General features: G+C 40.0%; 2 protein-coding genes across 5 annotated transcripts; both read left to right on the top strand.

Moving 5' to 3' along the window:
- The first annotated feature begins 4,239 nt into the window (after positions 1 to 4,239).
- On the top strand, positions 4,240 to 8,755 carry LOC131016479 (ethylene-overproduction protein 1). 4 transcript variants are annotated; one of them, XM_057945182.1, is made up of 5 exons: positions 4,240 to 4,852; positions 4,957 to 7,001; positions 7,168 to 7,459; positions 7,536 to 7,845; positions 8,303 to 8,755. In XM_057945182.1, the coding sequence occupies exons 2-5, from the start codon at positions 4,975 to 4,977 to the stop codon at positions 8,527 to 8,529; spliced, it is 2,856 nt and encodes a 951-aa protein (XP_057801165.1). In that variant the 5' UTR covers positions 4,240 to 4,852; positions 4,957 to 4,974; the 3' UTR covers positions 8,530 to 8,755. The 4 variants fall into 4 exon arrangements, with proteins under 4 accessions (XP_057801165.1, XP_057801166.1, XP_057801164.1 ...); XM_057945183.1 differs by having other exon boundaries at positions 4,263 to 4,852; positions 4,928 to 7,001; XM_057945184.1 differs by having other exon boundaries at positions 4,434 to 4,852; positions 4,951 to 7,001.
- A 431-nt stretch (positions 8,756 to 9,186) lies between these two features.
- On the top strand, positions 9,187 to 9,915 carry LOC131018713 (uncharacterized). Its single transcript, XM_057947423.1, has one exon. It carries the CDS (start codon positions 9,187 to 9,189, stop codon positions 9,913 to 9,915), a length of 729 nt encoding a protein of 242 aa, XP_057803406.1.
- Positions 9,916 to 14,432: the final 4,517 nt, after the last annotated feature.

The raw sequence follows: 14,432 nt of genomic DNA, 5'->3' as shown, positions 1-14,432 counted from the left end.
TCATAAGATATAAGACCAAAATGCACTCACAACTCCCCCACAATATGAACAAATAGGCACAAATCAGTACTCAAAACAATTTTAAATTGTATAAATTGATCTCTCACACTGTCATGCATAAATATTAAGGTATGCTTAAATGTCAAATTATGTTACCTTCATTTATATGAGAAATTGAGTGTGCCAAAAAGTAGCCATGTAATACAGTTAAAGTGTAAAACTTTTCCTAAACAATGAATTGAGAAATTAAGTGTGCCAAGAAGTAGACATGGTACAAGACGCGATACAAATCGGGTTCTCAGAGATCCTATTCCTGCTCGGGTGAATGAACTATTATATTTAAGGCATACATTCCTTGACTCTTTTTTGTGTTCGTGGAATGATTGATGCATAATAAATGGTTTCAGTGATTCAAAGCTGTGAGCCAACATTAAATCCAACATTTATGCTCAATTTGAGGTAAGCTGGTTTCGATGATTCATTGTTGTCTGATCTGATGTAATATTCAGCAATAATCCCACATGAATTTAAAGAATCTTGAAGAAATTAAGGTTGTTTTGTACAATGATTTACCTGCCTATCAACTTGAAAAATAACTCATTAAAATCAACTTGAGAAATTAAGGTTGTTTTAATTTGTACATTGATTTACAAAAATTAACTCTTTAAAACCCGAAAAAATAAAATTGAAAAAAAAAATTCTTGAAATGAATAAAAATTCAAACAAGAGATTAAAGGGCATGTCGGTTGAATAAAGTGATTAGAGAAAAATAACTCTCAAGTTTCGCAAAACCTTACAAACCACTACTCATCAATGATCTTGTGGAAATGATTTGTTATTTTGGTAGTGTAGAAAATAGAATGACGATAAATGTAAGAATGCAGAATGGAGGCGAGAATAAATTCTCTCTCCGTAAGGCAAAATTACTTCCGCTCTGTGCTCGCGGATCTACAGTAATTGCCCCCAAGATACAACGGTTTCGGGATGATAGACGAGTCCTTAGCACTAGGAGATCGCTATCCGGTCGAACGGCTTGATACTCGGGACTGAGTATGTAAACTAAACTAATATGACAAATTGATTATCTGAATTCATTGGTGTGTTTTAATCTCATTCTGGAGGGCCCTATTTATAGTAGTCCAGAGGTTTCCTTGAACTGACATGACTGTTTGGCCAAACAGGAGGTCCGAATTGGCGTGTCTCTTCGGTCTTGAACCGTCGCCACGTGCCCTGTTTGGACAAACAGATCCGAACCATCGTGTCTCTTCGGTCCTCAACCGCTGCCATGTAGGTTTGGGCAAACAGGTGGTCCGAGCCATGGATATCTTTGGGCATTAATTACTTATTCAATTCTTTATATATTTGAACAAGTAAATATACCAAATTAATCTACTCAACATGTAGATTCCAAAAATATCATTTAATTCAATTAATTACCAAAGTAATTATGGCATTAAATAAGCTATTTATTCCAACATGATCTTCACTATGATGTCTTCAATCAAGAAATTAATTTCCCACTTGTTATAAAATGCTATGATGTCTTCAATCAAGAAATTAATTTCCCACTTGTTATAAAATGCTATGATGTCTTCAATCAAGAAATTAATTTCCCACTTGTTATAAAATGCAGATGCAGCAAAGCAGATTGCCAGGGAAAATATTCCCAGCAACATTACTATTTTGGCTAATTTCCTCTTTTTTTTATAATATAATGAGAATGAGTACATTTAAGATTATGGAAGTGAATGCAACTTATAGGATCATTTACTAGAGAGAAGACAGAAGTAACAAATTCAAGAAGATTTTTTGAATTTCTTGTTTTTTTTCAAGTCACAAAGTCTGATATTTGAAGTCCGTAGAAGGAATATATCAAATCGTCCTCAAGGACCTCAACCTCGATCTATCTTTTTAAAATTTTGAATTGGAAACTATATTGAATGAGTTATTTGGGTGGTTATTTATCAGTATTTTTAAGAGGTGGTCTTGGGTACACCCGGCTTGACCCGTACCCAGTTCCTAACCCACATCCTGATCCAAACTCGCATCTTGAGTCAAAGCGTGTAACTGACATTATTCGGTTATACAAATAACACTGTTTGTAATTGACACTATTCTGTTATACAAATGACACTGCGTATAAATGACAATATAACATTGTAAATGAAACTGTGTATAATTGACAACACTATTCAGAATTATAAATGACACTTCCTGTAATTGACACTATAAGATTGTAAATGACACTATAATATTTTAAATAACACTATAAGATTGAAAATGACACTATATCATTTTAAATGTTATAGTGTCATTTATATAATTAAATAGTGTCATTTGTATAACTGAATAGTGTCATTTACACTATTTCAGTCAAGATGCGGGTTTGGATTAGCATGCGGGTTAGGATCTGGGTACGAGTCAACTCGGGTGTACGGTACACCCGGGTGTACATGAGATTTTGTGTATTTTTAATATTAGATTTAGGATGTCAGTTATACATGATTTATCTATAAAGCTCGGTCTATCTTCTTAAGATTTTGAATTGAGTGCTATATTGATGGAGTTATTAGAGTCGTTTATCAGTATTTTTAATATTAGATTAAGGATGAGGGGTTATACATGATTTATCTGTAGAGATTTTACGCGTTATTGTTTCAAATTAGTTTTGATAAATTTATTAATTTAATTCAAATTTTAAATGAAGATTATAAGAGTAAAATAGTACTCACTCCGTCTCCCAAACATCTTTTTAAAGAAGGGTGACACAGGTTTTAATAAAAGTTAATTGTATATTTGATAAGTGGAGAATGAGTTCCACAAAAAATGAAGATTGTAAGAGTAATAATGAGTGCAATTATTTTCAAAAGTAGGTTGCGAAGATGTTTCGGGGATTGGCCAAAATGAAAAGAGAGGAAGACGTTTGAGGGACAAATAGGGTATAATTATAATTATTTATATTAATTTTTTAAATAAAATGCTATAATGAGAAAATCAGGGGCTGTGTTTAAAATTGTTTATGATCTTATTTACTCCCCCGTCCCAATATTGTTGGCCACATTTCCTTTTTGGTTTGTCCCACTATTCTTGGCTACTTTCTAAAAGAAGGAAAAATTAGACTTAATTAAAGCCACTAATTAACTCACTAACTAAACCCTAAATACTCTTTAAACACACACACTCACAAAACGCACACACACCACGCAAACCACAAAGCCGCACCCTCTCTCTCCTCTTCACTCTCCGGTCGACGGCGGCGGCGTCGCCGCTGCGTCGTGACTGTGTCTCCTCCCCTTCTCGCATCTCTCTTCGTCTTTCCCTCTTTCACCATCTGCCGTTGCCAGCCCCCATCCCCGCTGCCTCCAACCTCTCCGCTTCCACCGTCGTCCGCCTCCACCTCGCTAGAAATTATGGCTCTTTCATCTCTCGTCGCCACCTTTCTTCCCACAGCCGCTTCCACCCTCCTCCCTCCTCCATCGTCGGTTGAAAATCGAAGTCTGGATCTGCGATTCAGGGGTGAGTGACGGAGTATCGATTGGTTTCTGGTTCGAAGCTCGCCTATGCGCCGATTTGGGGGCTAGGGCTTTTGATGGCGCCGAAGCTCGTCTGCTGTTGGTTCGCTTGTGAAAGTAAAGGCGACGCTTCCCTTCTCGGCGGGCGGCAGCACCACCACCTACCTCTACTTCTCTCTTCCTTCCTCAGTGGCGGCAGCACTGCCATCTACCTATGTTTCAAACCTCATCTTCTCCTCTTTATTTCTTGAAGATTTTTGCAAGATTTGAATTGTTCTGCGATTTGCAATCGAAAGAAATTGGGTGATTCTTTACAGTGGGTGTTTGTCGGCGATAGACAGAGAGGCGAGGGAGGTGAGGGTGGCTGATGGCGGCGACTTCGCCGGAGGAGGAAGGCGGTGGATGAGAGGTGGCCGGTGGGTAGGATGAAAGTATCTTAATTAACTCAATAATTTTGGTGGGCCCTACTCAATTAAAACATAACACTCAATTTCTTAATCTCCGTGCCGAAAATATTGTGGCCAACAATATTGGGATGGATGGAGTATCATTTTCTACCGTATGATCATGACAAAACAATAGATGGACTATGGCCCAACTATCAAAGCCCAATCATATTTAATACCAATTAAAAAGATGTAAGCCAGCCCATTTAGAAGAAGATTATCCATTTCATCATTTGCAGTCTCTTTTTTGTCAAACAAAAACCCCACACAGCCACCAATCACCATTATCCAATGTTCCCCAGAAGAGGATGGCGCCACGCGCGGACTGTGACGCGTGATTTCAATCTCCTCTCCCGTGATAGGGCCAAACATTTCGGTCCGGGAATTGCAGAAAAACTAGAGCTCGACTCGCTTCCATATTTATATTTTATTTTTATTTTTATTTTTATTTAATTTCTGCGGCTAACCATTTCTAACGGGTTTTTACGCCTTTTTCTTTTCCTTTTTTGATTAAAAAAAAAAAAAAAAACTCTGGGCAGCCTTTACACGCATTATTTGCGTGAATTTTGTATGCAAGACAAAACCAAATTAAAAAATAAAGGCAATTACAGAAACGAAATCGGTTGATCTGCCTATGGAAGATTGTAGATATATATAGTCTATATTTAGAGAGAAACAGAGAGAAAGAGAGAGAGAGAGTGGCCGTGCGAATTAACGGCCACCACCTCCCACTCCCAACCAAATTTTAAGATTTTTCCGAAGCCCTTATTGTTCAAGGCTTCTTATTTGCTTTGATTTTTACATTTTTTCACCGGGAAAGAGAGGAAATCCTCGCGGCAACGTTGTTTGATTCGGAAAGTTTTCGGCTTTCTTGGTCAACGGTGGTGTTTGCAGGTAATGATTTGATCTTCTTTTCTTACAAAAAAATTCGGTGAAGCCCGTTGCATTTTATTTTTCAATAATTTATAGGATGGTATTTTGATTGAGGGAAGATGCAGCATCACATATTAAACGCAATGCGTGGTTTGAACATGATTGATGGGTGCAAAGGCGCCCAGGTTTTCTCCCTTAATCCGATGGCCGGCGGCGGGGGCGGTGGAGCGGCCGGCGGCGGCGGAAAAGAGGGTTTCCTGCAGCAATTGCAAGAACATCTGAGGGTTAATTCAGTGAGGTCGAGAGCTCAGCAGCGCTATCAGAGTTTTTCTCAGACTAATAATGGGAATTCTACAACTGTAGCAGAGGCTATTGCAGCATATGGGCTTCCGAAGACGGATCTGATCGAGCCTCAAATCGATCCGTTTCTTAAATTTGTTGATTTTGTGGGAGTTTTAGCTGATGCATATAGAAGACTTGAGAATTGCCCCGAATTAGAGAGATCAGAGATGTATATGGAGCAATGTGCCATCTTTAGGGGTTTGCCTGATCCAAAATTGTTTAGGAGATGTCTTCGTTCTGCTAGGCAGCATGCTGTGGATGTTCATTCTAAGGTTGTACTTTCAGCTTGGTTGAGGTACGAGAGACGGGAGGATGAGTTGTTGGGCGTTTCTGCATTGGATTGTAGTGGATGGAGTATGGAATGCCCGAAGACTTCTTTGGTATCAGGGTACAACCCTGAGTCTGCAAATGACAGTTGTTTGTGTTTTCGTGGCAGGGAAGAAGATGAGGATGATCTGGAGGCTGATGTGGAATGCTCCACCTCGCTTAGTTATGGTGGTTATGTTGTCGATGATGATGATGATGATTATGATATGTGGTTTTGTGTTGGGGAGGATGAGGTTAGATGCAATAGGTTTAAGATTGCTACGCTCTCCAGGCCGTTTAAATCAATGTTGTATGGTAACTTTGTTGAAGCGAAGAGGGAGAGAATATATTTCACTCATAATGGGATCTCTGCCAAGGCAATTCGAGCTGCGGAGGTTTTCAGCAGGATAAAGAGTGTGGATTCATTTGATCCAAATGTCGTTCTTGAACTCCTGTCATTTGCCAATAGGTTCTGCTGTGATGAACTAAAATCTGCTTGTGATGCGTTTCTAGCATCTCTGGTTGATGATATTGAAATTGCTCTTCAACTCATTGATTATGGGTTGGAGGAGACTGCATACCTACTGGTGGCTGCTTGCTTGCAGGTGATTCTGAGGGAACCCTCGAGTTTAATGCAGCCAAATGTATTGAAACACTTCAGTAGTTCAGAAGCTATGGAACGGTTAGCATCAGTTGGGCATGCATCCTTTTTGCTTTACAATTTTTTGAGCCTATTAGCCATGGAAGAAAACATGAAATCAAATGCAACGGTAATGCTGTTGGAGAGAATGGGAGATTGTGCTACCAAGAGTTGGCAGAAGCAGCTAGCATTCCACCAGTTGGGTTGTGTGATGCTCGAAAGAAGGGAATATAAGGATGCTCAAAAATGGTTCGAGGCAGCTTTCCAAGCTGGTCATGTTTATTCCTTAGTTGGTGTTGCAAGAGGAAAAGACAAGCGCGGGCACAAGTATAAGGCATTCAAGTTGACGAACTCCCTCTTCTCTGACTACAATCCCTGTGGTTGGATGTATCAAGAACGATCTCTTTATAGCAGTGGGAGAGAAAAACTGATGGATTTGAATACAGCTACTGATATGGACCCGACTCTTTCTTATCCGTACAAGTACAGAGCTGTCTCCTTGATGGAGGAGGACAAAGTTGGTGCTGCCATATCTGAGATCAACAAGATAATTGGTTTCAAGGTTTCCCCCGACTGCCTTGAGCTCCGTGCTTGGTTCTTGATTTCCCTGGGGGACTATGAAGGAGCCTTAACTGATGTTCGTGCACTCCTAACTTTAGACCCTCAATATATGATGTTTAATGGAAAGCTGCCCGCGGAACAGTTGGTAGAGCTTCTATGTAATCTTGTCGAACAGCGTGATCAAGCTGATTGCTGGATGCAGCTTTATGATAGATGGTCCTCAGTAGATGATATTGGCTCTCTAGCTGTTGTACACCACATGTTGGCTATTGATCCCGGGAAAAGCCTGTTACTGTTTAGGCAGTCTCTCCTCCTACTGCGGTAAGTAGGCAAAGACCTGTGTCCCCGACTATAGACATGTGTTTTGCAGAATGTGCGCGTAATCATGCTAATTTCCTTTCAAGAAGAATGTGAAACTTTCTACTTGTTTCCTATCTGTATTACGTTCTCCTATGTATTTGGTTTTTAATGATTTTCATTACTACAGATTAAATTGCCACAAGGCCGCAATGAGAAGCCTGAGAATGGCTCGAAACCATGCTGCCTCTGACCATGAAAGGCTTATCTATGAGGGGTGGATTTTATACGATACTGGCTATCGTGAAGCAGCTATAGCCAAAGCCGAAAAATCCATTTCACTTCAGAGATCATTCGAAGCCTTTTTCCTGAAAGCATATGTTCTTTCTGAAACAACAGCAGATCACGAATCTTCATTCTATGTTATCCAGCTTCTTGAGGAAGCTCTCAGGTGCCCTTCCGACGGCCTTAGGAAAGGACAAGTGAGTCAATTCTTCTACGGGGATGCTATTTTCCTGTTTGCACCCTAAAGTATGTCTGATCTATTTTTCTTTGCAGGCCTTAAGTAATCTGGCAAGTATATATGTAGACGTGGATAAACTAGACCATGCAGTCGACTGCTACATGAATGCCCTGAACATTAAGCACACAAGAGCACATCAGGGCCTGGCCCGTGTATACCATCTAAAAAATCTGCGGAAAACTGCATATGATGAGATGACAAAGTTGATTGAGAAGGCTAGAGATAATGCATCGGCTTATGAGAAACGCTCAGAATACTGTGACCGTGAAATGGCCAAAAGTGATCTGAGCATGGCAACCCGACTGGACCCTCTGAGGACATATCCTTATCGATATCGGGCTGCTGGTATGTTTTAGCTTCCCATCAACTCTTATTATACCTGCAATTGACTGAATTGAACAAGCGTGATAGATAATGAAAATTTGAACTGTGATAGCTAATTTGGGTTGACTGTTCCAAACAGAAGTTGTGGTTTGGTTGTTTCCTTCAAAACAATTTCAGAAGATGTGGTTTGATTTTGAATATTACGTCGTTTTCAGTTTTTAGCTACTTGATGCTGGAGCCTATGTTTGTAGGACTCATGTGATGACGCAAAGCTTTTTTTTAAGTGAAACTGGAATGTGATCTTGATTGAGGTTCTCCAAATAGTTATATAAATCCCATTTAAATAGTTACAAATATGATATCCAGCTCAAATAGCTATCATAGGTTCAGCTTTATAAGATTGTAAATTTCTATATGAACGTTTTACTAGAATGATTTCGTAGGGACTTATATTCTTATCCTTTTATATGCTTTCCAGTCTTGATGGATGACCACAAGGAAGCTGAAGCCATAAACGAACTCACAAGAGCCCTAGCTTTCAAACCGGACCTTCAGCTGCTTCATCTTCGTTCAGCATTCCTCGATTCAATTGGCGATTATGTCTCCACAATCCGAGACTGTGGGGCGGCTCTCTGTCTCGACCCCAACCATTCAGACACACTTGAGTTATATCGCAAAGCACAAAAACGAGCTGAGGAACAATAAGAGTGAGATGGAAAGACAGCAACTATGCCAATATGGTATCCACATCACAACTCTAGGAGGAATCTGTTTGATCTCCCCTTTGAGCCTTTTTTTTTTTTTTGGTAGAATGATTATGCTTGTATCGTCATGACTTAATCTTGCCAAAGATAGGAGCAAATTGTATATTGAAAAGGAGTAAAAACACAGAAGAGAAGGAAATAGAAAAAAGTTGCTTATTTTCTTCCCATTTTTTGTAGGATTCAGCAAACCTGTTCCTACTTTATTACTTACCAAGTTTCTGTCTCAATGAAATTGGCTGAACGAAAAAAAGTTGATTACTTTTGATAAGTACAAATATGTGTATATATTAATGTGTGCATTTAACTGCAGGTCTGCATCAGTCTCCACTTTCTTCGAATTTCTATTACATAACTTGTGTCAGATTTCTGTACATTTGTGAATCACCAACAAATGTCATGTATCCAACAAAAACGGCGTCGATGGCTGTCGTTTCGCCCCTTGTTTCTATCTGAAAAATCTCTGAACTCTCAAAAAGCGGAAACTTTTACCAGATTGACACGAGACACCCGCAGCTCCAACTGCACAAGTATTTATGGCTTGCGTGCAGCATCTTTTTAAATCATTTGATGCACAGCTAGATTGGTTTCTGGTGCATTCATGGAGGAAACCAAGAATCAGATTGTGCACAGGAAGCTGAACTTGAACGTGCCACCTCTATCGACGAGGCGCGCCTCCGGTGGCACCGCTATCTCCGGTTCGAGGCTTGACCCGGCCAACATGGTGCCCTTCTCGTGGGAACGAATCCCGGGCGAGCCAAAGGACCAGCCTACGATCGAGGGCAATGACCGGCCGCCACCCCCAAAGCCACCCCCCGCCCGGTGGCGACCCTCTGTTAGGGTTGATGACCTTGATCATGACGGGAGTGGTGGTGGTGGTGAAGAAAACAGCCATAGCGACCGTTTCGACATATTCTCGTTGGCGGAGTCGGTTGATGACGTGGAAGGCTACTGCAAAGCGACAAAGGACAGAAGCTCAAAGCTACTGGCAGAGTCGGTGGATGACGTGGAAGGGTTCTGCAAAACGACAAAGGACAGAAGCTCAACAGTACTGGAGACTAATAGCGACGATTGTTGTTCATCAAATTTTATCATAGAGAGGTTTTTGCCGGATGCTCAAGCTCTAGCTGAGGAATCCGTTATGAATAAGAAAATTCCGTTTTCGGATTCATCATTTTCTCGAGCCATTAGCATAGGGAGATCGCACCAATCAATGAAAGGGTGTGGCTTAGGTAGTTTGTTGCCGTGGAAAATGAAGCCCAAATCGTGTAAAGTGAAGAGCCCAGTTTGTGACACCATAATTGGCGCTAATTTGAAGCAGAAGCGGTGATCATCGGATCGGATCAAATTGTAGGGTTTTGGCAATAATATGTATTTGTTGTACATAAATTCATATGTACAGTCTTAGAGAGTGTTTAGCTAAGCTTATTTTAAAGAGCTTCTAAGCTCTTGGAGCTTATAAGATGTTTCAAGAGCTTATAAGATCTAGTTTCTTAAGAACTTATAAGTTGTCAAAGTGTTTGGATAATTGTGCTTATAAGCTAGAAAGTGAAATTTTAGTTAGTGAGAGAAAATCTTTGTTAGAGAGAGGAAATCGAAGAAAAATAAATTTAGAATGATATATGATGAAATTAAAAAAATCATGATTGAGTTATTTTTTGTAAAGTGAGTGTTGCTTACAAATAGGGCTGGGAATCGGGTCGGGTTCGGGTACCCTACCCGAAAAAATCGGGTACCCGAACCCGAAAATCCCCTAAACCCTATACCCGACCCCGACCCCGAAAACGAAATCGGGTACCCTAATACCCGAGTCGGGTACCCGAGTCGGGTACCCGGGTACCCTAAATTACCCGATTTGAAGCAGCCAATTCAGCATGTAATTCTAACAAAATCGATGCAGCAAATTTTACCAAGAATAGGAGGAAATCGAATTTTTAACAAGAAGTTACAATATATAGGTTAATTCTAACAAATCCTCTCCAACCACATTGACATGGAAATAGAAATCTGTATGAAAAAAGAAGAAGAAGAAGAAGCAGCAGCAGCAGCTCAGCTGTCGTCGGAGCTCAGAGGCGACAAGCTCGGCGGCAGAACGACGGCGCGACTGTGCGAGCGGTGGGACTGGCGGTCTGTGAACGACGGCGACAGCCGAGGAGAACGGCGGCTGCGGGTGGGCGAGGGGCGCCGCTGGGTCGCCGGAGACAGGAATGATTTCTGGAGTGGGGGGCGGCCGAGCGGGATTGGGATTTAGGGCTGGCCGGCGAGATTGGGATTTGGGATTTTGGTTTCAATTTAAAATTAAGGGAACTTGGGAAATGGGAAATGGGAACTTGGGAAATGGGAAATGGGAAATGGGAAATGGGAAGGGGCGGCCGAAGGGAAGGGGGATTCAAGGGAAAGTCAAACTTGGGAAATGGGAGGGGATGCAAGGGCCGAACTTAAATAAATTAATTCGGGTATTTCGGGTATACCCGATACCCGATCGGGTATACCCGATACCCGATTTTCTAATACCCTAAATACCCGATCCCGACCCCGAACCCGAATTTTTCGGGTATCGGGTACCCTATACCCGATTTTTTCGGGTCAGGTATCGGGTACCCGATTACCCGATCCCGAAATTCCCAGCCCTACTTACAAAATAATGAGAAAATAAATTGGAGTAGAACAACTTATTTTTTGGAGAGCTTATAAGCTGCTCTAAGAGCTTATAAGCTCTTTATGAACTTATTTTGTCAAACACTTTGAAGGAGCTTATAAACTGTTTTAAAGAGCTTATAAGCTCAGCCAAACACCCTCAAAACAAAGTAACAAAGATGTTTGTAAATCCACATACCAAATCACGCCTTTATTTCACTCATATTTTTATCTTATTTTAATTTCAATTGTTTAGTTTGTATTCAAATGATATCTACGAGGTAGGGATAATAGTTTCTCATCGTAGTCGCGACTAACAAAGCTAGTTAAGGATTTTTTTTAAGGTTAATTACTTGTAAATACATGAACTATAACCGAACTTTGGTTTTAACTAAATTTATTTTTTTTTGTCAAAAAATACACTATTTTGTACTTTTTTGGAATTAATTTGACCAGAACTTAAAGTTCGTTGGCTAATAACTTAATTGTTTGAAGTCCGATGGCAATCCGAAGGTACTGTTAGAAAGCTTTTGACAGTATCTTTCTAAGAATACTTATATTTTTGGGTTTTGCTCATTGTAAATGGTCGAAAAATGACATGAAAATGATGTCATGAAATTACGCATTTTTTCTCTTTTCTTACTACTTCTGGTGACCAAAATTCAATAATATTGGTATTATTAGAAAGCTATGATTGAGATGGTTCCAATAGTACCTTCGAATTGCACATTGAACTCCAGATAATCAAGTTATTGGCCAACGAACTTTTGGAGTCATGCCAAATCTATATAATATACTCCCTCCGTCCGCGAATTAAAGCCCCATTTGGAGTTGGGCACGGAGCTTAAGAAAGTTGAAAAAGGTGTTGTAGGTAAAAGATAAGGGTAGTTGTTTACTTTTTGCTAATCTTTACTTAAGAGAATGCTTTTACTTTATTGACTTTAAGCTTTCCATTTAATTTTATGTTTCAATTTAAGTCTTAATTTTATGTTTCATTGATTAATTAATTTTTACTTTGTGGCATCACAGAGTACACAATGAAGGCAGATAGAGAACGCAATCAGAGAGCACAGAGAAGGCAGCAAACACATAGGGCATCACCAGCCATCCCCACCAAAGAAGCTGAAATGAAAACACACATAAGGCATCACCAGCCATCCCCACCAAAGTAAAGGAAATGAAAACACACATAAGGCATCACTAGCCATCCCCACCCAAGTAAAAATCACGATTTCACCTGCTTCGATCGGTCTTTTCCCTCTCTCGTCTGATGTGTTCAGAGAGATGGAAGCCATCAGAATCATAGTCCGGTGATTCAGAGAGAGATTCCTCCGATTCAGAGAAAGGGAGGCGCGGCGGCTCAGTTTCTGGCAGCAACCACGGCGCCGCTTCAGATACCGGCGACATCTGCTCCGATTCAGAGAGAAGGAGGCAAGACACTTCAGTATCCGACAGCAACCACGGTGCCACTTTAGCTACCGGCGACATCTGCTCCGATTCAGAGAGAGGGAGACGAGCCGCTTCAGTATTCGGCAGCAACCACGGCGCCGCTTCAGATACCGACGTCGTTTTCTCCGATTCAGAGATAGGAAGGTGCGGCGGCTCGGTTTCAGCCAACAACCACGGCGCCAATTCACAGAGATCAGAGGCCGGGGTTTCCGGCACAATCGATTCAGTTTCAAAGGGATGATCCATGGAGTAACACAACAATGGTAGATTTAGGAAGAACAAGAGAGAGACGATGCAAAGAGAGAGAAAGACTAAATTAATAGACATAAATTTGAGAGAGAAAGACTAAATTAATAGACATAAATTTGAGAGAGAAAGACTAAATTAATAGACATAAATTTATTTTGCATTAATTAAGGATGAATACTTAAATCTATAATTAAGTAGGTTAAAAAATGAGAATGGATAATTAATGGCAAAAGGTAGTTATTTTAGATAAAGTAGGAGGGTAAAATGGTACAAAAAGGCAAATGAGGCTTTAATTCACGGACAAATATTTAGAGGCAACTGGGGCTTTAATTCACGGACGGAGGGAGTATAAAAGATGAGTTTTCTTCCTCCATTACTTCTCTCTCTTCTCTCATTAATTTTTTCACTATATATTCCCTCTCTTTTTTTATAATTTTAATTCTTTTATAAATATCGTCAAATTTAGTTTATGAAGAAATATTCAATATGCATATTTAAGTTCGTAAAAAGATCTTTAATATATATGATATAAAAATCATCAAATTTGAATTTAAAATGAATAGGTTATTAAAATTTTAAAATATTTTATTTATGTCTGTAAATGAAAATATTTGTTGGGAACTTAATAAAATATCCTAATTCTTGTTTTGATGATACCAAAATCCTTAGGTTTTCCTTGTAATAGATTAGAATTGTTCGAACTCAAGTGTTAGAGTTCTTTTCTAGTTTAGTTAGCGTTCTGAAGACTGAAGACTAGAGGATTGAAGACTGAAGACTGAAATTGCCGACTAATGTAACGAATTAAGGCAGAGTCAAATACTGATATTTGACTGAACTGTCCAAGAATCAGTTACGACTGATTATTTAATGCGGGCCACGTGGATTCAGCGGACTGATACTAAAGTCAAGTATCAGTTAAACGTTCTTCCTCGGACTGAACCTCCATAGTTAAAAGGAAGCCACGCACTCCCAGAGTACAGCCGCATTAAATGCAGAGATCTCAAGGATCGTCATTTCTCTGTAGAGCCTTCCTTTTTGGTGATTACTTTTTTCAGAGATGTCCTATCTCCTGCTCCTTAGTAGCCGTTCTCACCAAATAAGGAACCTCGAAGATTGAAGCCTCAGCAAAGTTCAAATCTATCTCCAACGGATGAATTCTTGAAGACCATTTCAGCCAACGGATCTATTCAAGACCTCTCCTATAAATAGAGCTCGAGGATCACTTCAATCTTCACCGATTCAACTACACAAGCTGAAACGCTGCCGAATTCGTCACTCAGCAATTCAAAGCCATTCCAAAGTTTGAATCGAAGAAGAGAATTACAAAGCCAAAAATCAGTCACTGCTGATTATATACATTCTCTTAGAACTTAGGCAAATATTGTATATCCAAAGTCTAGGTATAACTGATTACAGAGAACCTGTTCTTTGTAATCTAGTGGCAAGTTTTCGAACCTCTTTTCAACCGACCGAATCGAGAGTTTGAGCCGAGAGGAGTTCGGACCAGTGTTC

Source organism: Salvia miltiorrhiza, chromosome 3 (assembly GCF_028751815.1).
Source record: "Salvia miltiorrhiza cultivar Shanhuang (shh) chromosome 3, IMPLAD_Smil_shh, whole genome shotgun sequence".
NCBI classification, from domain to species: domain Eukaryota; kingdom Viridiplantae; phylum Streptophyta; class Magnoliopsida; order Lamiales; family Lamiaceae; genus Salvia; species Salvia miltiorrhiza.
The sequence above is the reverse complement of the archived record's forward strand: the minus strand, read 5'-3'. Positions and strand labels throughout refer to the sequence as shown.

Coding starts and splice junctions, on each gene's coding strand:
- LOC131016479 (XM_057945183.1), top strand. CDS start 4,951: ATGCAGCATCACATATTAAACGCAATGCGTGGTTTGAACATGATTGAT. Junction 7,002..7,167: donor CAGTCTCTCCTCCTACTGCG/GTAAGTAGGCAA, acceptor TCATTACTACAG/ATTAAATTGCCACAAGGCCG. Junction 7,460..7,535: donor ACGGCCTTAGGAAAGGACAA/GTGAGTCAATTC, acceptor TTTTCTTTGCAG/GCCTTAAGTAATCTGGCAAG.
- LOC131018713 (XM_057947423.1), top strand. CDS start 9,187: ATGGAGGAAACCAAGAATCAGATTGTGCACAGGAAGCTGAACTTGAAC.